The sequence below is a fragment of the Elephas maximus genome, chromosome 19, assembly GCF_024166365.1.
Source record: "Elephas maximus indicus isolate mEleMax1 chromosome 19, mEleMax1 primary haplotype, whole genome shotgun sequence".
In the NCBI taxonomy this organism is placed as follows: domain Eukaryota; kingdom Metazoa; phylum Chordata; class Mammalia; order Proboscidea; family Elephantidae; genus Elephas; species Elephas maximus.
The window spans coordinates 59,570,167-59,596,887 of NC_064837.1; the positions used below are offsets into that span (position 1 = coordinate 59,570,167).

A 26,721-nucleotide genomic window follows, 5' to 3' on the forward strand; every position below is an offset into this window, starting at 1 on the left:
GCCACCTAAATCTTACAAGGAGAAATAGTGTCACCGCAGTTTATAAAATCATGCAGGAACTTATAAATTGTCTCATTTAGTTAGAAGACCTCTGAGATAGCTGCTCAAGTAGCTGTCTTTGGGAATGTGTACAGCAATTGCCAAAGCAATGGGAGAAAATACTAGTCATGCATCTTGTACTAAGAAAATAATGCTATTTTCAATCAGCTGCTAGAGCCTAAAATCATAGATGTCTTCCTTATTCTTTATACAGCAAAAAGTTCATTAAGTTTTATCTACATTAAATGGTAACTTCATTAAAGGGTTTGGCTATTTAAAGTAACTCAGTACCAAATCTTTCCACCGTTACTCTTTAAGTCTTTGTAATTCAACAGTCACACTCTCAATTTATTTGTTTTTGCAAGTTCATACTTTGATTCATCTGGTTGGAATATAATGTATACTAGTATTATTCGTACTATACTATATTTTTTATACCTATAGTCCATACATGGATTCTACAAGGAAGTATTTCTAAAATTACATTAATTATAATTAACCATAATCTTACTTCAACTGGGTCACAGGGTAAAATTCTGATTTCTTATTAAAAGGAATTACGTATATTTTACTTTTAATTCTTAATCTCCAAAAGAGTGTTTTTTAATATCCTACCACGTTCCAAAGCAAATCTGAGGTGAGCTCCTAAATAAATCTATGCAGTCATATAATGCACTTAATAAACTATTGAGGAAAGGGATATTCAAATAATAAAATTTACCAATAAAAATAATTATTGGACAAAAATAAAATTCAAAGAATAAAATAAAATATGCCCTTCAAATAAAATAAAATGTGCCAAAAAAAATTTTATCTTCCACCAGGGATGGGAGAGTAGGTATGGCTTAATTCTTCCTTCCACCCCTTTAGATGTATGCCATTCTAGCCACAAAAAGTCAAAGAAGCTAATCCTTAAATACTAAGATACTAGATATAGTCTTCATTTAATTATATTAGTCAAAACACCTCTGAATTTTATTGTAAGCAAAAGGAATGAAACTTCAAATACCTAAGGTACCTTTGTCTAAAATCACCTATCAGAATAAGGTCTTTTTTCTTTATTATCATTGATGAGTGCCCCCTAGTGGATATCCCTGCCTGTAAACCTCTATCTGCACTGAGATTGTCTCAGGTTCATGTTTTCGCTTTAAGGATGCCAGTTTTCATTCAATTTCTTTTGGAAATTAAAAAGGAGAAGAAACTCTTATATTATGTCTGCTTTCTATGTATTATCTATGCATTAGTGTTTTATTCAGGTTGTGAAATTACATATTTATGTGACAAGATAGTATTAAATTTAAAAAAATAAAGATAATTTCAAAATAAATTATCCTATCATTATTCCTTTAAATCATAAATTCAAAAGCACTGTTTTTGAAGGGTGAAAAAGTAAATACCCTACCTGACATACAAATTCAACATACTTAAGATATAAACATGCAGGTTCAATGAATTATATATAAATTTTATTTGAAGAAAGCAAAACCCACAACCACAGCATTTCAATTAAGGAGCTTAGTAAGCTGAGTGAAATGAGCATTTTCTTTATCCCACATGCTTTCATGGTTCTCCAGTCACTATTCAAATAATAAATCTGTAAAACCAAAGTCAAAATCAAGCGAAGAAGAAACAAGTTCAATAAGCAGCTTGGAGCAACACAAGTTCAAAACACTACTCTGTCTTCCTGTCTTCTTTCCCACCAAAGTGTGCTGTTGAAAGTTCCACAACTATTATCTTCTTCCTCTTGTGCCTTAGCAAGTTCTACAAAAACCTAAATGAAAGAAAAGAAATAAGTATAGCATGCTACATTGCAGTTATCTCAAGAAAACTTTTAGGTAACTCAGAAACTGTATAAGGCTATACCTAATTTTGTAAACCACTCAATCATCTAGAGAGATTTATTGATATTAACACTGTTCCAACAAATGGTCATCTCTATTAATCCCATGCAAAGGTGAAATTTATTTTAGAAGATTAATAGTTTTATGATTAATATATATGTAAGTAAAAAAAAATGTAAGTAGCACTGTCTTAAAATAAAAAAATGATTTAGAAATATTTAAACAATGTAATTTTATGTAGGTTAATATGAAATGCCATCACCATCATCCACTTTCTTTACCAAATTGAAAAAAACTGAGCAAATTCAAAAGAAACAGAAAACCTACAGTTGTTATATATAAAATGTTTAGGAACATTCTGTAACAATTTGTCTGTGGTTCACAATCCCCCTTGCTCTCCAATACAAACCTAAACAAATGGATATTACACACTTTCATTTATACAGTAATTCTTAAAAATTTAATTTTACATTAACAACAAAGTAAACAGACAACCTACAGAATGGAAGAAAATTTGGGGGAACCATGTATCAGATAACGGTTTAATATTCAGAATATATAAAGAACTACAACTTAACAAAAAAAAAGACAATGAACCCAATCAAAAAACAGGCGAAGGACTTGAACAGACATTTCCACTAAAGAAGATACACAAATGGCCAACAACCACATAAAAAGAAAGATGCTCAAGGCCATTAGGCATAGGGAGATGCAAACCAATTTACAAGGAGACACCTTTTCACTCCCACTAGGATGACTAGGGTAAAAACAACAACAACAACAACAAATACTGATGAGAATGTGGAGAAACTGGAACCCTCATCCATTCCTGGTGAGAATGCAAAATATCATAGCAGCTGTGGAAAACAATTTGGCGGTTCCTCGAAAAGTGAAAGCATAGAAATTCCATAGGATCTACCAACTCCACTCCTACGTACATGTCCAAGAGACTTGGATAGAATGAAGCGACACAGACAAACGTGTGCCAGTGTTCACTGCAGCACTGTTCCCAACAGCCAAAAGGTAGAAACAATCCAAATGTCCATCAATAGATCAATGAATAAACAAAATGTCATCCACACATACAATGGAATACTACTCAGCCATGAACAGAAATGAAGTCCTGGTAATATGGATGAATCTTGAAAACATGCTGGGTCAAATATGTCAGCCACAAAAGGATAAATATTACACTGTGTCAGTTACATGAAATAACAATGTATAGACACCAAAGTTTATTAGGTAGGGGAAGGAGTCAGGGGAAGTCATTGTTTGGGAAGCAGTGAGCTTCTGTTTATGGTGATGGGAAATTTAGCAACAATTATGAGTGACAGTTGCAAAACATGATTAATGTAATTAATGTCACTAAATTGTACACCTGAAAAATACTGAACTGGCAAATGTTGCGTTATATATATTTTTATAACAACAGCAACGATTACTAGACACATGCACACACACAATTCAACTTTACAGTACCTGTTCCAATGTTGCTTGAGAAAAGCTGTATTCTTCAATGGCAAAAGTATGTTTAGCTATTAAAGTATGAAAACAATATTTTACTTATCTGTATTTTTAAAGAATAAAATGATAATAACTATTAAGGCAGTTAACAGTTTTTGTTTAAAAAAACATCTTTGTAATCAACTCCTCTAAATTTGAAGCCGTCCAGAGGTTCTTTTCCTCTACCATGCTTCCTTTCTCTTTCCCACTCCCACAAATTTCCCTAGAGCCCTAAGCACTATGTGTAATGTTACGTGTTTCATTTCACCTTTTCCAAGCATCTCCTCTTTTCCCTCCCTTATCTTCTTCCTTGTTATTCCTTTCTTTCGATCCCTGCTCCGTATCTCCCATTCCCCAACTCCAATATATCCTGTTCCTGACTTCCTGAACTAGATTCCAGTTATTGGTCACATTTCCATAGAAGTGTCTATCTTTGTCTTTAGCATATCTTTATCCTATCCACAACTTATTGAAAAAAAATGCCATGATTCATTAAGTTTCTTGAAAACTCTCCTGCACTATGAATTCTCCTCTCCTGATACCTCTGCTACTTCTGTGGCTACTTCAAGAAATTCAGTGCTCCCATGGCTGGACTGAATTGGTGAGAGATCCTTAAGCTGAACTTTCTCAGAGATGAAATGTGATAAATTGTGGCAAGGTCCACTAGAGACTGTAAAAGGTTTATGTAACAATGTAATTGATCTATAAAACCCTCACAGTATTAGTATTTACCTATATCTTAGACTTGGAAAGCCTGGTGGCATAGTGGTTAAGTGCTACGGCTGCTAACCAAAGGGTCAGCAGTTCGAATCTGCCAGACGCTCCTTGGAAACTCTATGGGGCAGTTCTACTCTGTCCTATAGCGTCGCTATGAGTCGGAATCGGCTCGACAGCACTGGGTTTTATATGTTAGACTAAATGAATGAAAGTCTATCTTCTCATTTATCATAGTTTCTAAAAAATTTGAGACCCAAGTTCTAAATTTTTGAAATTAAATTCTTTCATAATTTGAGAGCTACCTTATACTTTTTTTCAAATACTACTTACCTTCCTCCAGCTTAGAAAAAGATTGTGAAAGGGACTGGACATCTTCCTTAGGAATTTTGTAAGCCAAAATAGAAGAAAAGCTGAGAACAAAAGATAAAATGTAGGAAAATTTGAAAACTCAAAAATAACTACTACTGTGTCCTAACACCAAAGGTCAAAATTAAACTTAATAATGTATTTTGATATTTATTTGGATAAACATTGTTGAAATTATAAAATATTTTTCATGTACAATAAAATAACTCCATCATTACTATTAAATGAGAACCTTAAAAAGTTTAAATACTACTGAATATTAAAAGATCTAACATTAAATTAGATTAAAAACTCTGTCATCAGGCTATGTTAGCCCAGTATTTGTGATAATATGCAGGTATTTTCATGTAAGAGAGAAATACCTGAAAATATATATATATATATATATATATGTAAACACATTCTTTTCACTCATAGGCTCTAATATATACATATAGGAAAGCTGGACAATGAATAAGGAAGGCTAAAAAAGACTTGATGTCTTTGAATTATGGTGTTGATAAAGAATACTGAATATACCATGGACTGCCAGAAGAATAAACAAATCTATCTTGGAAGATGTACAGCCAGAATGACCCTCAGAAATGAGGACGGTGAGACTTCGTCTCACATACTTTGCGCATGTTACTGGGAAGGACTAGTCCCTGGAGAAGGACATCACGCTTGGTGAAGTAGACAGTCAGCAGAAAAGACGAAGACCGTCGGCAGAAAAGACGAAGACCGTCAATGAGATGGATTAACACAGTGGTTGCAACAATGTGCTCAAGCATAACAACGACTGAGGAAGGTGCAGGACCAGGCGGTGTTTCATTCTCTTGTACACAGGGTTGCTATGAGTCAGAACCGACTCAATGGCACCTAACAACAACATATATGTGGGTGTGTGTGTGTGAGAGAGAGAGAGAACCTATGAGTGAAAAGGTTTTTTTCCCCTAACCCTTACTACAATAACCAAGTTTTATGATTATTGTTCTACAAAGAAATATATTTGAATTTTTTTCAAATCTTTACCTTTCCTGACGGCTTGCATTAGGGAAAATATACTGAATTTCTCTTTGAAGGCGGTCTACTTCTAGGTCTTCTATCCAGTCCTTCAACTTAATTTCCAAAAAGTAGCCTTTTCCAAATTTACTCTTTAGATGTTGTACTGTTCCAATACATCTGTAGTGATTTTTAAGACAGCTCAGATACAAAATGACAGTTTCAAAGAATGACTTCTCACTTAAATCTCTCCATTTCTTATTTTTTAATTCTAGAATGACTTTAGGTTTACAGAAAGGTTGCAAAGATAACAGAGTCCCCAAATATCTCTCCCCCAGTTTCAGTTTCCCTAATCTTACAGTACGGTGGTACATTTATCAAAATTAAGAAACCAACACTGGTACATTAAAAAAATAACTAATCCAGACTTTATGTGGATTTCATGTTTTTCTACCGATGTCCTTTTTCTGTTCTAAGATCTATTCAGGACACCACGTTGCACTTAGCAGTTCTGTTTCCTTAGTCTTCCTCTGTGAATCACTCTTGTTTTTCACGACTTTGTCAGTTTTGTGGAGTACTGTTCAGGTGTTTTGTAGAATGTCACTCACTTTGGGTTAATACGATGTTCTCATAATTAGACAGGGGTTAAGGGTTTTCAGAGAGAATACCACAGGGCTGAAGAGTCCTTCTGATCACATCTTATCAGGAGATACATGATATCCACGTGGCAGGTTTCTCTCTGGCAAAGTTACTATTTTCTGTACTCTATTCTCTTTTTTTTTTTTTTATTCTTTAGATTAAGTAACTCGCTAAGTCCAGTCCCTACTTGGGGCTAAGAGATTAAGCTTCCCATCGTGAAGTGGCAGTAGCTATGTATACTATTTGGAATCCTTTTGTAAGGGAGATCTGCCTCTTCTCCCCCATTTATTTATTCAATTGTTTACTCATATGAATATGAACTCATGTATATTTATTACATATTTTGAATAATTCAATACCATGTCTAACATTGATATTTAAAAATAACAAAGATCATGCCTGAAAATAACATTCCAAATTGTTCAGTAATTAAGCCAATTCCAAATACAAAGTAGCCAGCCATATTTTGGAAACTACTAACATATTTCCAAGTAATTCTATAGAAAAGCTAAGGATTGATTCTAAAACTCAAACGAGAAAACATTTTTTTGAAATTTAAATCAGTATGTATTACTACTATTAAGTTTTTGAAATGATGGCATGCTGTTTAGACATCTACCTTAACTGCCCAGATACCATAATAGCCACTCGGTCACAGACAGCCTCTGCCTCCTCCATATAGTGAGTGGTCAGAATAGCAGCCCGCTTTTTGTTTTTAAATGCAGTTCGAATTGCTCGCCTATAGAAAAGTGCAATAAAAAGAAGAGAGAAAAAAACCTGTATGTTAATAATGTTTGGGTTTTATAAAATCCAACTAGTTAATTTGGTTAATTAAAATTTATCAAGTATTAATTGCTGTGACTATTTTATCCTGTCCAACTATGATCTTTATATACTAATTTGCTTTCCCTTATTTTTGAAAGCTTACCAAATGGCAAGAAATTCCATGACTTTAAATGTCTCTATGGGTTATAAGGGGCACCAGTGGCGCAGTGGTTAAGAGCTCGGCTGCTAACCAAAAGGTCAGCAGTTCAAATATATCAGCCGCTCCTTGGAAACCCTATGGGGCAGTTATACTCTGTCGGAACCATCCTGGCGGCAACAGGTTTTTTTTTTTTGTTTGTTTATGGGTTAAAAATATGCCAATCAGTATGTTATAAGAACTGATGCCTTTTCAGGTTATTAAAAAAATAGCTATATAATGACAGGACTGAAGGCATTCTTAGCATTCAACAAAACCAAGACTTACACTGAGGCCCAATGAGTTGGTCAACTAATTAGCACTTTGAATTACCAGAGACAGTTTCAACATAAATTTAAGAAAATATCATCATAAGAAAGATAATTTATTACAAACAACTAGGAAAAAGCCTTTTTAAAAACTATTCAGGCAACAGCACTCTTTATTTAAATAATGATCCACATACTCAGTTTCATTCTAGAATATATAAAATATTATTAACATTTCATATAAAATATGATAAAGTTTTAAAAGTTTAAGGGAATCTCCACAATTTTATCATTTGTGTAGACTTTTACTGCAATGTGTATATACAACCAATGAAACCATTCTTGTAGTCTACAGTCTGACATAATGCAACGCATCTCAAGGTGCTTTAGTGCCATACTCACCACATGTGCTGTTTGGCTTTAGGGTCCATACCTGTAGATGGTTCATCTAGCAGAGTAATCCGAGGATTTCCCAGCATACTTAGAGCAAAACACAGCTAGATGGAAAGAAAACAGGGACACACAATTAAGGCTTCACTATACAGGATTCTATCAAGATACTATCAGCCAATAAACTATCAAAAAACATATATATGTTCATTGTTTAATGAACACACCTTTCGTTTGATTCCTGTAGGAAGTTTCTTTATAGTTTTCTGAAGATGTTCTTTTAAATCAAGTGCATTTGTAATTCTGCAAAACGGATAATACAAAATGAGTATACCGTGATATGTACAAATAAATATCCATATAAAGAGCTTGTGATCATCGACATTGCTTTTTCTACAACAGTTACTCAGTTGAAGCTTACTATAATTAGGTAAACTCCAATTTACATCATTTTCAACAAATTAGTATCTTAACAATATATGCTTCATGTTAAATGAAAATAACTTCTGTGGCATCTACAAAGACATTCATTCTGTAATTAAAAATAGAAAAATTGCCTTTTATTTTTTTTATTTTCATAGCTATCATAATTTTGTAAAGAATATATGAAAAATGCAATGATCATATTCTATGAAAATTATGATCCATGGAAATACCTGTTAGGTATTTAAATGCCAAATGTAAACCTTTCTCTCAAGTAACAAAAAGGTTCTAAAGATAATTGTTTTACCTCTTTATGACTTCTTTCATGTCACTTTCACTCATTCCTTTCACAGCTCCATAAATCTGAAAGTGTTCCTGCAATGTAATATCTGGCCATAGTGGGTTCATCTGAGGACAGTATCCCATACACTTAGTGGAGTCATCATCCTCAGCCGGGTCTGAAGAAAGACCACCTAGAAATATCTACAGAAATACAAAGCTATTTTAATCAGTATTTTTACTTAATTTACTTTTGTGAAGGAAGCAATGAGTAGATTAATTCAACTCCCTTCTTAGAGCCAGGGTATTATCAGATCAGATTTTTACTCTTTTTTAATGGAACAAGTATAGTTAAATAAGAATTCAGTGACATGGCCAAAAAGGGTGATTAGGAAAACAGGCTTGAATGGCAAATGAAAGCCACCATTTTAAAGAGAAGGATTGGGGGCCTCATTGGAAGGTGATACTTAAGCCAAGGAGGTAAATGAATTCAGTCATTTTGTTTCTAGGGGGTCAGGTAAAGCCTGAAACAGCTCGGGCAAAAATCCAGAGGAGTATGCCTGGCACTCTCTAGATATGGATGGTGTCAAGCAGCAAGGAAAAGAGAAGCAGAAGGTGAGAGCAGAGTAGTTTCTACAAGCTGATGAGTGGCATGCTTATAATAAGACTAGTCAATGGAAGGATCAAGACTAACTCTCATATCTCCCGAAGTTAATACAATTGTCTTTTACTAAATTGGTTGACAAATCACTTATCCAAAAATGAAACCAAACCTGTTGCAGTCGAGTTGATTCTGACTCATAGCAACCCTACAGGATGGAGCAGAACTGCCTCACAGGATTTCCAAGGCTGTAAATCTTTACAGAAGCAGACTGCCACATTTCACTCCCACTGAGTGGCCAGCAGGTTCAAACAGCCAATTTCTCGGTTAGCAGTCAAGTGCTTAACTATTGCACCACCAGGGTTCCTATATCACCCATACATGTAATAATAATAATTATAAAAGCAAAAATACCGGATGTACATGTCTACATGTAAGTATAAATATTTGACTGTGCGCATTATTTTTGCAAATAAGATCATAATTTGAACAAGTTATATTAAAATCTTAATACTTGAAACAGATATAAAAATTGAGCATCAAAATCCTAACTAATCATTAGGAAATTTATTTTAATAAAAAAGTAAATCATATTCAATATATCTCACATTCTTGTATATCATACCTGGCCTGATGTTGGTTCAATATCACCAACCAGAATATTAATAATTGTGGTTTTGCCTGCACCATTTGGGCCCAACAGTCCGAGTATCTCACCTAAAAGAATTAAAAGAAAAAAATCATCCTACACAAATCAAATTAAAAGTGGGAATTACTTTTCCAGGAAAATTATTTACAAAAAATTAATTAAATACCAGCCTTTTTTCACACAGAAAGAAACATATTTAGTTGCCACTTTCTTTACTTTTCTTGTAAGAAAATCTTTCTTGTCATCATATTCTTTATGTAAATTGCTGACCATAATCGCTGGTTTCTAGTAAGGGAAACAGGATTTAAAAAGAGAGTTATAAATCATATACTTATCAGGAAATGACAGGCAGTACATACCTCATGTCCATATCATAAGAATTACATTTGCTAATAAGAGGTATTGTACAAATAAATACCTATGATTGAAATTATCGCTATTCAAAACTAAGTGGACAAAAATATTTTTTCAAAGAAAGGATTTGTTTTATGGATTAATTCACAAGCAGAGAAAAAAAGTTTTTTTCAGATTAATGCCTATAGATCAGGAACTAATCATTCTACATTTAATATGACACAGCCAGAAAGGCTAAATTACCTCTTCACAACACTGGCAACTCATCAGCTCTTTGACCTTTAATCTTTCAGCTTTGACATCTTCATCTTCATCATCATTGTTTGGTGGTTCTGGAAACTTCCTACTTTTGGACTTTGTTGAAAAGGTCCTAAAGATACAAACACAGTAGATTTTCAAATAATTAAAATACTGAGAAGTTCAGGTACGACATAGAGAAAACACTAAAAAAAATATACGAACATCAGATTTGTGGTTACCCTGAAAGGTAGAGTTACAAGCGATATTTTTAATTAATTGATGCCTTTTTATCGATAAATACTTGTTTAATAAATGAATTAATTTATTATCTAAATTCATACATGTATTCAACAATACTACTTATGAATAATATTCATCAAGCACTATGTCGTAGAGAGATAGAAGGATGGATGAAAAAACCTGGACTTTAGCCTCAAAAAATTCACAGCCTGGGTATAAATGGAATCATCCAGGAAGAGCAAAGGTATAACCGAAGTCAGAGCTCATAGGAATACTTTTTTAAGGGTAGGCAGAGAAAGCGATGCTTGCACAGAAGATTCTGAAGTAACAGAGAGGTAGGGAACCAAACAGAAGGTGACACTATGGAAAAAAAAGGAATAAGAGAAAAGTGTATGGAGGAAGAAGTCAACCACATTAAAGGCTGCAGGTTAGTTCAATAAGCTGACATGGCAAAAAGGAAGTCATTAGATATCCTACTAAAAACAACATCGATGAACAGGTAATGGCAAAAACCAGGTTTCAGGGAGTTAAGGAGTGAGTGGGAGGTCAAGAAATGCAGACAGAAAAAGGCTATGAAAGGAAGAAGAGATGTGGGATGAGGGTAAGAGAGGGATTCATGTTCAAAGTAGACTTACGGGTTCGGACATTTACCATTTTGTTTTCATATGGGAGGAAGATGTCCCCCTCACCCCTGAAAAAAATCCTACTGAGATCCAGAAGAGGAGGATACAGAAAGAAAAAAAGAAAAAAAAAAACTGATCAAGCAACATCCTCAAGTAGTGGGGATGAATAAAGCCTTGGATAACTGGAGGGGCAATTCTTACTCTGGGAGTGAGAAAAGGCAAAAATGATGCAAGATGTGGAGAAATTTGTAATTCGTCATCAGGTGCTTTTGTCTTCTGAGACAGGTGACAAGATCATCTACTGAAAAGGAGGGAATGAGGTGAGGGAGGGTGAATTTGGGAATCTGAAGAATACAAAGAAGGTGTGGGAAAACTACTGAAAGAGTCAGGAAGGCGCTAATAAAGTATAGTAGGGTTACCAAACACTGTTTACGTTAAGTTTACACGTATGTAGTATATCTCTCTCTACTTTCATGTGATTTTTCTCCAGCATATGGTTAAGTTCACCCATAATTTTTGTTTTTAGTAGACTAGTTAAAGAGATACAGAAGTTGAGAATGCTGAAAGAGGGTTAAAGTATGAATCATGTGGACAAGGCTGGATAGAGAAGAAAGTAAAAACAGTGAATAGCCAATATAATTGAGATAACGGAAAACTCAAGGATCTGAAACCATAATGAAATTAGGAAAAAAAAAAATTCCAATAGGACTAATGAAATGAGAGAGCTGGAAAGATTTTAAAAAATCACTTCTAGAACTGGACACTAAGATTTAAGCTTTTACAGATGAAGTGAAGAGCAGTGATGTCACGGCTCTGGTACAAATAAATGGTAGAAGAGGGGTAGAGGCAGAAGTCACTAGTTTGCAGAAAATCAGAAACTGAGAGGTTAGGTAGTAGAAAGGCTATGTGAATGCTGAAGTCTACTTGAAGATAACAGCAGAATAAGATGAAGAGGAAGAAGGAGAGCCTGATGCTAAAGTCCTCAGTGGAAGCAGGGAGTATCCAGTGGTTAATAAATAACCTTGAATACATTTCAATACCAACTGCCACTGAGTTGACTCCAGCCCATGGTGACCCCATATGTGCCACAGAAGAACTATGCTCCACAGTATTTTCAGTGGCTGATTTTTCAGTACCAGATCACCAGGACTTTCTTCCAAGGAAACCCTGGGTGGACTCAAAGTACACTCATTGTTTATACCTCCAGGGACTTCACATAGTTCCTTACTTTTCAGTTTTCTATTTGTTGCTGTTGTTAGCTGCTGTCGAGTCAGCCCCCAACTCATGGCAACCCCATGCACAATGAAATTAAACACTGCCCAGCCCTGCATCATCCTCATGATGGGTTGCAGATCAGACCGCTGTGACCCATAGGGTTTTCACTGGCTGATTTTCAAAAAGTAGATCTTCAGGTCTTTCTTTCTAGTCCATCTTAGCCTGTTCAGCATCACAACAACACAAAACACACCACTGACACATAGATGGTAGCTGTGCCTGAGGTACACCGGTCTGCAATTGAACACAGGTCTCCTATATGGAAGACGAGAATTCTACCACTGAATAACCAATGCCTCTCATCCAGTTGTCGACAGTATGTTACTATTCAACAAATACACAAATAAGCAAATATGTGAGAAATACAAAAAAGAAATTCAGAACCAATTTAGCACCAATAGCTGTATATTACTAAATAGCTCTTAATTAAATGTAAATTGCTGTAATGTTGAAAAGAAACTGCACAGACCAAGAGAAAGTATCTGCAAATCATATATCTAGTAAGGGACTTGTATTCCGAATATGTAAAGAACTATTAGAACTCAGTAATATAAAGACAAATAACCCAATTTTTTAAAAATGGGCAAATGGTTTGAATAGACATTTCTCAAAGAAGATATATGAATGGCTAATAAGCATGTGGAAAAATGCTCAACATCATTAGTCATTAGGGAAATTCAAAACAAAACCGCAATTAGAACCTACATCATACCACTAGAATGACTAAAATAAAAAGACAATGACAAGCATTGGCAAGTGTGAATGTAAAATGGTGCAGTCACATTGGAAACTAGTCTGGTATTTCCTTAAAAGGTTGAACACAGCATTACCATCGACACAATTCCAATCCTAGGGGTTCACTCAAGAGAAGTAAAAACATATGTCCACGTGAATACATGTACACAAATGTTCACAGCAGTGTTATTAACGGCCAAAAAGTAGAAACAAGCCAAATGTCCATTAACTGATGAATGGATAAACAAAATGTGGTTTATCCATACAACAGACTATGGCTTGGCAATAGCGAAGGAAATACTGTTCCATGCGACAACATGGATGAACCTTTAAAACGTTATGCTAGGTCAAAGAAGCTAGACCCAAACAGACTACATATTGCATGACATCATTTATATGACATGTCCAGAAGAGACAATAGAGACAGAAAGTAGATCAATGGTCCCTAGGGCTGGGGAGCAAGGGAGGGGAGGTGGGGAGCTGACTGCTAACGGATACAAGGTTTCTTTTGGGGTTGACAGAAATGTTCTAAATTAGATTATAGTGATAGTTGTACAATTCTGTAAATATACTAAAAAACAGTGAAACTTAAAAAAAAATAATTAAACTGACCTGAAAAAGGGATCCTTTCTTATTGATCTGCCTCCATACTTTTTCTCATAGTATTGTAAGAGGAAAATCCACAGTACGCACTGCAAGTAAGGCTAAAACAAGAACACGAAACAGCTCATGACTGAATTGATTTTTTCCCTATGCCAGTAGAACCAAGACCACACACATCTGGTTCCTTGCCGTCACCAAAAAAAATTCATCATAATTTTTTAATACAAACTATTTTTAGTAAAATAATCGTTCACATATTTTTCTACCTCTGCAAGTGCACTTGTTGTCAGCTCCATAAAATACAATAAAAAATAAAAAGCATTGGTTTTGCTTCTAAGAAGCCAGAATTGTAACTAAAAGGAATTAATAACGTGTGAAATAGTCAAGTATCTTAAGGTGAACATACTCAGTAAATGAAAGGTATGACCACCGAAATACAGGTTAGCTAGCATTAATGAGCACACTTAACTTTTCATGCACTTTAGTTTTTATGCAACAGAATAAAAACTAAAAAGGTAGTTAAAACCATACAACCAAATTATTCCTAAGGTAACATTCTAACACACAAAAAAATCTTTTTACTTCTTACCGATATAACAGCTACCATAAGCCTATCCCATGGATCATAGGTGTCCTCATTTTTTTGTTTACTCTTCCAAGAAATCTAAGACAAAAATTTTTGAAAATTTATTATGTTGCAATATGTAGAAAGAACTAGATTAAAACGGAAAAAAAAAAAAACACATTTTGTTCAGCAAATGTGTTCTCTATAAAAAAAATATTAGCTATCAAGATGAATAGCTCTGTTTTGTACTTAGATTAATATCTTCCCGCCCAAAAATATCTCTATCAGGGTAGGTATAAACTAAACATATTAAACTGAAGCAAAAAGAAAAAGGGCAGAAAGGTTAGTGTGTAGAATTAATCAGCAATCCTCCTAATTCAAGAATTCATCACTTACTGTTTTTCTAATTACATGGAAAACTTACTCAATTATCCAAGCTGAACAAAACAAATCTGCTTTTATTTTTTCTTGGAAACAATCTCTCATACTTTCTCTCATCCCTTTGCAGTACACTGCATTACTCAATCCTTGAAAAATTCCACCAAAATAAATACTGACAGAAGCAGCTCATAACTCTAATTATGTATATAATTTTGGCATCAAAGAACATATGACAGACATAGCCCTTCTCTGTTGAGAATTTACAGTTTAAAGACATGCTTGAAAAGATCTAAGCAATTTTAAACTGCTGCAATCACTCCTCAATCAAGTAGTAGCACCTAATCTGATGATTTTTACTGTTTTCAGTACAAGAACAGGAAGAATCTCAATGATTAGGCAGTATTTATTTATGCTTTTAAAATATTAAAATACCTAACAGACCTACCTTTATGAAACAAATCAGGCAACCGAGAAGTGGGTAGATTGGAATGACTATGCAGAAAGTATAATGAAAAATAGCTGTAACCGTGTAGCCCATAAAGTAAGTTATTTCAGTGATTGCAATGCAAGCCAAGGCTGTCTAAAGAGAAAGAAAGATGAAAAAGCGTTTAGAAAATTTCATCAGACTTACTTGCAAATTTGTGCCCCAGCATTTAATTATTTTGTCAACCCTCTAATAAAACATGGAACCAAAAGTGATACTCAGCCAGGAAGTATCAATATGCTGGTAGCAGTTGCCTTTAGATAGGAGCCCCAGTGACACAATGGTTAAGTGTGTGGCTGCAAACCAAAAGGTTGGTAGTTTGAATCCACCAGCAGGTCCATGGGAGAAAAGACCTAGCAATCTGTTCCCCTAAAGACAGCTGTGTACCATCGAGTCAAAACCAAATCATAGGAACCTTACAGGGAAAGAGTAGAACTTCCCCATGGAGTTCTGCAAAGATTACAGCTTAGAAAATCATATAGGGCAATTCTCTGTCATATAAGGGCACTATGAGTTAGAATCGACTCAAGAGCACACAACAACAGCCTCCTTGCCATCCATGCTAGCTGTTAAATGCTTTCAATATCATCCTTTCGTAGAATTGATGATAAAGAAGACAAACATAAAATGCTGCCACCTATCGATCTAAATTCTGCATTTATAAAACACATAACACTTTGAGTTGAATCATTAAAGAATTAATGCCTTTTGACTAAACTGCTATGAAAAGTTGACATAATATGTGACTCACCACAGAGTAGATAAATGACCAAAATTCTTTGGTATTTAATACTTTTTTAAAGGTGAAAGAAGCAACATAGGTAAACAGAATAACTGATGGAACATAGGCAACAAGGCAAAAAATCTGTAAAACAAAAATGTATATGCTGCATATAAAAATATGAAGAGAATACATATAAAATACCACAGTCACATTAAAATATTAAGGAATATTTATTCTTCAAATTTACTGCTCAACAAATCATTCCCAGAACAGAAACTGTGGTTACTTGAGGGCTTATTCCCATGTCTCTTAAATTAACAAAAACCATGCTTCTAACTTACTGTTAATACAATCCTGAATAAGTGATTTAAATTGAACACTATTTGTAGTTCTTCTTTTATACCAAGTAAAATGCTATCTCTTATATTATTATAGAAAGGAGGTTTATTATTATTGAAAACAATTTTATCTCTCTTAATCAACTATAAGCTACCACTTTAACATACAACACTTAACATAATACATTTTATAAAGTTTTAAGAAAAACACTTAGCAATTGATAAGGCAGAAATTAATATAAAAGGTGATTATGATCTCTGGCAAAATTGTTAAGTTTACTTTCAATAACCCAACCTCACCTAGCTCTGTTTTCCTCTTTTCCTAATAAAAATCATGCATATGAAAGGATCTATTATCAGTCAGTTATGTGTGGTGTGCGCATGACTGTTAAAATTATTTCCAGGCACAAGAGCAGACAAGAAAAGATGTTTTAAGGAAGGACTATTTAAGTGCTCCTGGTGATACCAAAAAAAAAAAATTTTTTTTTTTTTTTGGTGATACTCAATTAGGTGATCTACATGAAAGAGAAAGTTATTTTTTCCAAGGAGCACAAAATAATAAATAAATAACTTACTACCGTTAAAAAATAATTCCTTGAAATTGAGGTCGTCATTCATTAGGTGATCTACATGAAAGACGAAGTTATTTTTTCCAAGGAGCACAAAAATAAATAAATGAATAAATAACTTACTACCATTAAAAAACAATTCCTTGAAATTGATTTTTTCATGTAGATCACCTAATTGCGTATCACCAGGAGCACTTAAATAGTCCTTCTTTAAAACGTCTTTCTTGTCTGCTCTTGTGCCTGGAAATAATTTAACAGTCATGTTATTATTTTTTAAAATCACTTATAGTAATATAAATTGTATGGATTATAGGTTATCATATACAATAATTAACTAGATGCTACTTCTATTTTCTTTAAAAATTAATATCCAAATTACAGAATCAGCCAATTGCCATGTTTATAAACATAGTTTTTAAGAAACATTTTATTTACTAATAACATGAGTACACTGACATTAACTTACCACAGAAAGGAACTTTACAGCATAAAAATATATTCCATAATGAAATGCAAATAAGCTTCCTAGCATCAAAACAAGAACACTAAAAAATAAGGGGATATCAATGATAGCTTGTCCAATCCAATATGCCGATGGAAAAAGACCTGAAAGCTTAAGCTGAGTATAAGCTTTGATCTAAAAAAAAGGGGGAAAAGTATGTTAAACATTTTACAAACAAATAAAACTCTAGAAAATTATTTCAGAGTTGATTTTATAACAACTAAACAAAAAAAGTCACATTGAGTTTACAGGTAATAAAATTCCTCATCACAGTTAAATATAATTTCCATTTAGCCTTTAATTTGGCTCATTATTTCTGATATAACAACTTCAATGAAATCTTTTAAGAATCAGAATAAAGCAGTGCTGCTAAGAAACATTAAACTAAAAGAAAGCAAAAAGTGTCATGGGGGTTATAGCTGTGCAAACGGTGATCCGTTACCAGAGTAATCAAAACACTATTGCTTTTGAAAATTTGTTGGTGTAAACAAAAAGCTATGTTTTAAACAGGAAAAGGATTCTAAATTTTTAAAATGAACTTTTCAAAATGAACTTTTCATAAAAACACAAACTGCCAAGTACCCACCAGATTTACTTACGGCTTTCAGCTTAAGGGTAAAACTTTGTATACATGATGCATTTGAAAGCATAGTATATACTCCTGCATAGTACAATGTAAGCTCTTATTACCACCACAAGTGAAAAGCATTTTCAGGTACACTGACAGTAAACTTAAATGATCTTGTTGTTTTTAGGTGACATCAAGTCAGTTTTGGCTCATAATGACCCTACAGGACAGAGTAGAACTGCCCCATAGGGTTTCCAAGGAGTGGCTAGTGAATTTGAACTGCCAATCTTTTGGTTAGCAGCCAAGCTCTGCCAATCTTTTGGTTAGCAGCCGAGCTCTTAACCACCACGCCACCAGGGCTCCTAAATGATCGTTGTTTTCCTAAATATGCTCTCAGTATTTAATTGGAAATTTGAAATTTTTTTTACAAATCCAAATACCTAACAATCTTATTCAGTTGATTTTCAAAGACAGGTAAACCTTTCATCTGTAAAAAATCTATTCCCAATAACATTTTAAGAAAGAGCTGGCCATACCATACGGTAAGGTTAAAGGGGAGCACAGAATATAGATTAGTTGAAAGGAAGAGGAAAAATAAGAAAAACTGGAAAATTTTTGTGGTCAGTGTATTCTAAGAACATCAGGTATTTGTAAATTTCATTATAAGTATAAAAACATAAACCAACTCAGATACAACTGTTTTGGATAATCTATGCTTTTGTCTCTTATCCATTGATGGTAGGAAAGCAAAAAATGGCATAGTCACTCTGGAAAGCAGTTCAGCAGTTTCTTACTAAACATGCAACCACCATACAATTCAGCATTTGTACTCCTGGGCATTTATCCTAGAAAAATGAAAATTTATGTTCACACAAAAACCTGTACATGAATGTTCACAGCAACTTTACTCAAAATAGACAAAGACTGGAAATAACCCATATGTCCTTCAACGGATGAATGGTTACACAAACTGTGACACATCCATACCATGGAACTACTCAGCAATAAAAAGGAATGGACTGATAAGAGTTTAATATCCAGAATATATAAAGAACTCCTAAAAGTTAACAAGAAGACAAACAACCCAATCAAAAAATGGGTAAAGGACTTAGACATTTCACCAAAGAGGATCCACGAATGGCCAACAAGCACATGAAAAGACGTTCAACATCATTAAAACCGAACCAAACCCATTGCTGTCGAGTTGATTCCAACTCACGGCACCCCAGTAGGACAGAGTAGAACTGTCCCAAAGAGTTTCAAGGCTATAAATCTTTACAAAAGCAGACTGCCACATCTTTCTTCTGAAGAGGAGCTGGTGGGTTCGAGCTGCCAAACTTTCCATTAGCAGCCAGCCAAATGCTTTAACAACTGCGCCACCAGGACTCCTCATTAGTCATTAACCTGTAAAAAACAAAAACAAAAGCCATTGCCTTCAAGTTGATTCCAACTCATGGTGACCGGATAGTCATTAGTCATAGGGAGATGCAAATCAAAACCACAATGAGATATTACTTCACTCCCACTAGAATGGCTATAATGAAAAAAAGGGAAAATAACAGGTGTTGGCCAGGATGGGAGAAATTGGAACCCTCATTCACTGCTGGTGGGAATGCAAAATGGTACAGATACTACAAAAAAGTTTGGCACATCTCAAAAAGTCAAATATAGATCATATGACCCAGCAATCCCAATCATAGACATATACCCAAAAAAACTGAAAGCAGTAATGCAAACAGTAACTTGCACATGAAGGGATGAATCTTGAAAACATTTTGCTGAGTGATATAAGTCAGTCACAAAAGGACAAATATTGTATAATCCCACTTATACGAAATACCTAGAATAGGCAAAGGTATAGAGACCAAAGTTTACTAGTGGTTGGGGGGGTAGGCAGGGAAGGGGAAAGGGGCAGTCACTGCCTGGGGGCACTGAATTTCTATTAATGGTGGTGGAGTAATTTGGAAAAGGATAGCGGTGATGGTGCACAACATAATGAATGTAATTAATGTTACTGAATTACACATGTAAAAAATGTTGAATTGACAAATGGTTTGTTGTAAATATTTTTACCACAATTAAGGAAAAAAAAAAAAAAAGGAATGGACTATTGATATATACAACTTGGTTGAATCTCCAAATAATTATGCTGAGTGAAAAAAAGTCAATTCCAAAAGAAAACATACTATGACTCCATTTATACATTCTGGATATATCGAAATTATCTCAATGGAGAACATTAGGAGCAGGAAGTGTGTGGCCAGAAAACGATAACAGCAGAGATCTTTGCGATGACGGAGCTGTTCTCTATCCTGACTATAACAATGTCGATATGCTGGCAGGGGATACTGTACTATACTTTTGTGAGATATTATCATTCGGAGAAACTGGGTAAAAGGGTACACAAAATCTGTGTTATTTTGTATAACTGAATGGGCATTTACAATAATCTCAAAATAAAGTTTAATTGAAAAACTTTTAAGTTAAATGAAAAAGTGCAGTTGTCTACTAAGTTTTATTTTTGAGTGCTGGGTTTACAGATAATTGTTATTTTATTCTTTATACTTTTCTGTATTTTCTGGATTACTAAAATGAGTATGCATATGTATAACAAAAATAAAATCTTCTTTTGAAAAATTACCTTGTGAAGCTCATATATTACTTTTATACTAAACAAACTTATTAAAGATGTAAATTGTCTGCTATGAGGCTTAAACCCATTATTCATTAAGCCCATTACTTATTGTACTGTATAAATTAAACAAATTTTCTTCCACTGAACTTAGATCAGTCATGGAGAGAAACTTTTGATTAGAGAATTGCAATAGATACACTATCAGAAGGGCAGAACACTGGAAGGCACTGAACAGCCAGAAGACTGTACAGTATCATCGTCTGCCAAGAAAACACTGAAAGAGAATAGTGCAGAAAAGAAGGTGAAATGCCAAAAAACTGTCTACATAGCAATTTTTCAATGCTAAGTCCTGGTGCTGACAATCATTTTCCACCTTTTTTTTTTTTTATTATTGAACAAAAAAGTAGTGACTTTTACATTCAGTACATCTATTAAAGGCTAAATGGGATAGTTTAGTATATCAATTAAGAATATAAAGATTGGAGTCAGTTCCCAGATCTACCACTTAAATAAGGTTAGTCAAGCTGGGTAAGTTATCTGAACACTCCCACCCTCAAAAGTGGGTAACATAAAATTTACTTTGCAATGTTGTAAGGATTAAAGAATGTAATTTTTAAAGCACATAGTAAATATTCAAGTAAGAGATGTTAGTTATTACTACTACTATACAAAAATAAATTACAATAAATTTTACATTCCATTAGCTTATTCCTGAAATAACAATTATATATTAGTCTTACACTCATGCAAAATAGTCGTTTTTTAGTATGGCATTTCTTATTAGCAAACTGTACTTGTAATTCTTTTCAACAAAATCATTACCTTATGATTCTCTGCGTTTTCCATGGCAAAATAAGGTGGCATTGCAGTGACAATGATCCCAAGCAAAGCTGCTTGAAAATACAACTCAATTTTAAAAACTATGTCCGTAACTTCCTGAAAGACAATCACAGAATAAGAAATGGTGCTGAGAATCATTTTATATCTCCTTACTACTTAGAAATTATCAAAACCTCTGAAGGAACACATTAGGATATCTATCCTAGGCATAGTCTATTTGAAAGAATGGGAATGGGAGACAGAGCTTTCAGTAGGCAGTGGGCTACATAAGGAAACCCTGGTAGCACAGTGGTTAAGAGCCATGGCTGCTAACCAAAAGGTCAGCGGTTCAAATCCACCAGGTGCTCCTTGGAAACCATATGGGGCAGTTCTACTCCGTCCTATAGGGTTGCTATGAGTCGGAATATGAGTCGGAATCGACTCATCAGCAACAGGTTTGGTTTTGGTTGGTTTGGGCTACATAAAAACAACTCTGCCACTTTCTACATACCTATATGATTCTGAGCAAATCCACTACAGGATCCAATCACACAGAATCTGATGAAGGAAGGAAAAAATGTGGAACTTTAGTAGGACTCTATGGATAATTAGCTTTAAAAAGTCCCATTTCTGTCCCACTGGTTTTAAAAAGTAGAGACCTGGTGGTACAGTGGTTAAGAGCTCGGCTTCTAACTAAAAGGCTGGGAGTTCAAGTCCACCAGCCACTTCTTGGAAACCCTAGGGGGCAGTTGTACTCTGTCCTATAGGGTTGCTATGAGTTGGAATCGACTTAATGGCAACTTTTTTTTTTTTTTTGGGTATGTGTATTCTTAACTATGATAAAGGATCTTGCAACTTACATTTTCCGTTAAACACTGACATACATCATGCTATTTGTTAAAACCAAAACCCGTTGCCATCAAGTCGATTCCGATTCATAGTGACCCTATAGGACAGAGCAGAACTGCCCCCCAGGGTTTCCTGGGAGTGGCTGGTGGATTCAAACTGCCGACCTTTGGGCTAGCAGCTGAGCTCTTAACCACCGCACCACTCCATGGATACATATACACTAGTAATATCATAAAAACATACGGGAAGTATAAATTTTGAATTATGGTTACTTCTACAGAGGAGAAAAGGATTTGAGGTTGGGGTAGGGTAGACTGCGGGTTTCACTAGTATCTTTAAAGTTTTACTAAATAAAAACAAGTATGATGAGAGATTAACATTTGAAACATTTGGGTGGTAGATACATGGCTGATCATTTTCTGCAGATCTGAAATACCTCAAAGTAAAAAAAAAAAAAAAAAAACCCACAAGGATGATCAACAACCTCAGGGATTTCAATATCACTGGCGTGCTGGTGATTCACAAGTTACTTCTTGTCCAAAAATCTCTCCAGACTTTTACATCTAAATGCCTATTAATGTCCATCAGACAAATACCACAAGGATAAAAACTCAGCATGCTCGAAGCACAAATCAGTATCCATTCCACCAAAAGAAAGGAAAAAAAAAATCTCTCTTCCACCTGTATTCTCAAAACCGGTGAATGATTTATTATAAACCTCAATATTCTGAACTAAGAAATTCAAGACTCCTGCCTTTTCCTCACCTCACAAATACAAGTGACCAAGTTGGGACAATTTTGTTAAACATCCGTGTCCCTCTATCATTACTGCTGATGTTGCTGCATTAGCTCAAGTGGATCTGAATCATTTATTAAAAGAATCTGATCGGATCTTAACTTTCTATCTTCCCCTCAGGCTAACCCCTCTCCACCCTGGTGCCAGTGATCTTTCTAAAATGTGTCTTCTTCTAAGAGTTTTATAGCTTTAGTTCTTATATTTGGACCCTTGATCCATTTTCATTTTTCTATATGGTATGAAGCAGGAGTGCTGGTTTCGTACTTTTTACATGTGGACGTTCAGTTGTCTTAGCACCATTTATTAAAGAGACTACTCTTTCTCCCACAGAATGGACTCAGTACCCTTGTCGAAAATCAACTGACCACAGATGTAAGGGTTTATTTCTGAACTCTCAATTCTATTCAGTTGGTCTGTATGTCTATCGAGGTCTCTGAGTGGCATAAATGATTAAGCGCTTAACTACTAGCCAAAAGGTAAGTGCCACCCAGAGGCATCTTGAAGGAACAGATCTAGTGATCTGCTTCCTGAAGGTCACAGCCTTGAAAATCCTATGGGGTACAGTTTCACTCTGCACACATGGGGTTGCCATGAGTCAGAGTCAACTAGACAGCAACTAAAAGCAACAACAACATATGTCATTGTATCAGTACTGCACTGTTTTTGATTATGTAGATTTACAGTATGTTTTTAAGTCTGGAAATGTGAACTCTCTGACTTTGTTCTTTTTTAAGATTGTTTTGGCTATTCAGACCCCCTGCAGCTCCAGGTAAACCTGAGGTTTGGGATTTCATTTTTGAAGGCTGTTGGGATTTTGCAATGAATCTATACATTCAATGAATCTACAGACTGAGTAGTACTGACATCTTAACAATATTAAATCTTCCAATCCATGAACATGGAATGTCCTTCCATTTATCTAGGTCTTCTTTAATTTCCTTCAGTAATGTTTTATAGTTTTCAGTGTACAAGTCTTTATTCCTACATTTTATTCTTCTATATGCTACTATAAATGGAATTGTTTCTTTAGCTTCCTTCTCAGAATGCTCACTGCTGATGTACAGCAACCCAACAGACTTTCATGTGTTGACCTTGTACTCTGTCACTTTGCTGAATTCATTTATGAGCTCTACTTGCTTTCTTGTGGATTCTCTAGTGTTTTCTATAGATAGGATCATGTCATCTGCAAAAATGGATAGTTTTACTTTTTCCTTCTCAATTTGATACCTTTCATTTCTTTTCCTTGCCGAACTGCTTTGGCTAGGACTTCCTGTACAATATTTAATAGCAGTGATAAGAGCAGGAATCCTTGTCTTGTTCCTGATCTTTAAGGGGAAAACTCTCAGCCTTTCGTCATTGAGTATGACACTAGCTGTGAGTTTTTCATAAAAGACTTTTATCATATTGAGGAATTTCCCTTTTATTCCTAGTTTCGTGAATGTTTTTATCATGAAAGGGTGTGGGATTTTGTTGAATGCCTTTTCTGCATCCACTGAGATGATCATGTGGCTCTTTTTCTTTGTTCTAATAATGGAGTGCATTACAATGACTGATTTCCTAATGTCAAACCACCCTTAACCTTACATCCCTAGGATAAATCTCACTTGACCAGGGTGTACAATCCTTTTAATATGCTTTTGGATTCGGCTTGCTAGTTTCTGGTGAGGATTTTTGCATCTCCCTCTCGAGTTTTAAGAAGACCAGGAGATATCACAAGATGAACTTCTACAGATTTCATTTGTTATTATCAATTGGCTTTTAATATATATTAAATATACTGTGCATATGTATACACACACAGTATATATGTATGATACCACATATATTTTTTAGTTTGCTTACTTGAAAGAATGGGGTACTCCAGATCTGGATGCTTTCAGTCACATTTAAATGATAAAGATAGTAGTTACTAATGATATTCATCAACACAGGTAAAGAATAAACCATAGTACTGTTGAAAACAGCTGAAAATATATAGTCCTATGATAAGAAATAAAGAAAAGACTTATTATATATTACATAAAAATAAGTGGATATGCTATCTACCAAGCTTTTTTCACTGCGCTAATTCCCACCAACTCTACTGAACGCTATTTCAACAAATCATACAGATAATACTAATGATAGATAAAGATAACATGGTTTGAAATATTCAGAGATTTTTATATTTTAGACAAAAAATATAACAAATACATCAAATTCATCAGGACATAATATATATCACAAATATACACTGCTATTTACAAAAGTAAATCCTCATTTCCAACTAACAAGGTCAAATCAGCAAATGATGACTTTTAGACCAACTGTTTTAATCTTTTGTAACTCTCATATGGGTATTCATGCACATAAATTACTCTTACCTTTTCTGAATGCATCACATTTAAAGCTGCACTATGGGGGGCAGCAGATACATAGTCACTGTCATTAAACATCGCCACCATTATGTTCTGGTTTGTGAAAAAGCTAATAAGATCACTGATATCTGAGTCTGGTATTAAAAAATAAGCAAATAGTAATCAGTTTAAATCAGAAACAGACATAGGTTATTTAAATAAGAAACAGACATATAGTGGAAAGATCACTCTTTTTAGAAAAATATTTTATCTTCATTAAATAAGAAGTGGGTAAGACCACTGCCTCTGGAGCCAGCCTGCCTGAATTCAAATTCCAGTTGTACCACTCACACTATCTGTCCTTCATGCAAGTTCCGTAGATACTCTGGACCTTAGTTTCCTCTTTTATAAATCAGGGACAAAGAGTGACCGTGAGGATTAAATGACTGAATATGTACACTGGGATTAGGACAAAATCTGTGCAAATTTAGTTGCTGCTGCTACTACTGTTACTTAAAGATTACTATAATATTCACAAAAAAATACGATTACTGAGAATAAAAATCTGTCTGACAATTTTATGTAACAAGGTAACTTGCAGGGTTCAGAAAGGGACAGTTCAAGGTGTGGAGTTAGGTGACATCACTCCCTAGAAGATGTCTGTATGCTCTGGACACAAAAGTTTTATAAATGTCAACTGCCTTAACTACCTTAAAATATTCAAATACATCATTAGGTCTCCATCTACATGCTCTAAATTTCCTGGAGCCAAGAGAAAGATCTTGAATCCTGTCTAGGGTTTAAATCCATAGCAACATGTCTGATGAATGGAGTAGTTTCTTCTCCATTATTATGAAAGTCAGGATTCAAGGAAGGACAAATGTGACATTGAGAAAAATCAAAACCAAATAATAGAAAACACAATCAGTAACCAAGGAGCCCTGGTGGCTTTGTGGTTAAAGTACTCGGCTGCTGACTGAAAGGTTGTCAGTTCAAACCCATCAGCCATTCTGCAGGAGAAAGATGTGGCAGTCTGCTCTCGTAAAGATTACAGCCTTAGAAACCCCATGGGGCAGTTCTACTCCGTCCTCTTGGGTTACTTTGAGTTAGAATTGACTCAACAGCAGACAATAATAAGTAACTAAGTGGTGTGGCATGGTGGGTCAAACTCAGCACCAAACATGAGTGCTGTAGAGAACGGTGCTTTTAGGAACAGAGTGATGCTATGTTTAACTGGGTCAGCAGTTCGAATCCACCAGGCGCTCCTTGGAAACTCTATGGGGCAGTTCTACCCTGTCCTATAGGGTCGCTATGAGTTGGAATCGACTCGACGGCACAGGGTTTGTTTGTTTTTTTTTTAATGTTTAACTACTTCCCACCTAATGCCTTCAGTGATCTCCACCTCTGGCTTGCCAGAGTGCCTGTGT

At 34.8% G+C, this 26,721-nt stretch overlaps 1 protein-coding gene across 4 annotated transcripts in view; it reads right to left on the bottom strand.

The window, feature by feature from the left end:
• Window positions 1-1,370: 1,370 nt before the first annotated feature.
• The window catches only part of ABCA5 (ATP binding cassette subfamily A member 5), an 83,934-nt gene continuing 58,583 nt past the window's right edge, over window positions 1,371-26,721 (bottom strand). For 2 of the 4 annotated variants that reach the window (XM_049859424.1, XM_049859423.1), the window contains 19 exons: window positions 25,322-25,449; window positions 24,801-24,938; window positions 21,317-21,430; window positions 17,256-17,426; window positions 15,910-16,023; window positions 15,120-15,254; window positions 14,318-14,392; window positions 13,738-13,829; window positions 10,256-10,382; window positions 9,829-9,943; window positions 9,635-9,726; window positions 8,437-8,612; window positions 7,934-8,009; window positions 7,719-7,813; window positions 6,706-6,825; window positions 5,478-5,627; window positions 4,431-4,510; window positions 3,360-3,415; window positions 1,371-1,810 (listed from right to left, as the gene is read on the bottom strand). In XM_049859424.1, the coding sequence (XP_049715381.1) occupies window positions 1,703-1,810; window positions 3,360-3,415; window positions 4,431-4,510; window positions 5,478-5,627; window positions 6,706-6,825; window positions 7,719-7,813; window positions 7,934-8,009; window positions 8,437-8,612; window positions 9,635-9,726; window positions 9,829-9,943; window positions 10,256-10,382; window positions 13,738-13,829; window positions 14,318-14,392; window positions 15,120-15,254; window positions 15,910-16,023; window positions 17,256-17,426; window positions 21,317-21,430; window positions 24,801-24,938; window positions 25,322-25,449 (2,162 nt within the window). In that variant the 3' untranslated portion in view covers window positions 1,371-1,702. The other 2 variants (XR_007513987.1, XM_049859425.1) reach the window with 2 other exon arrangements.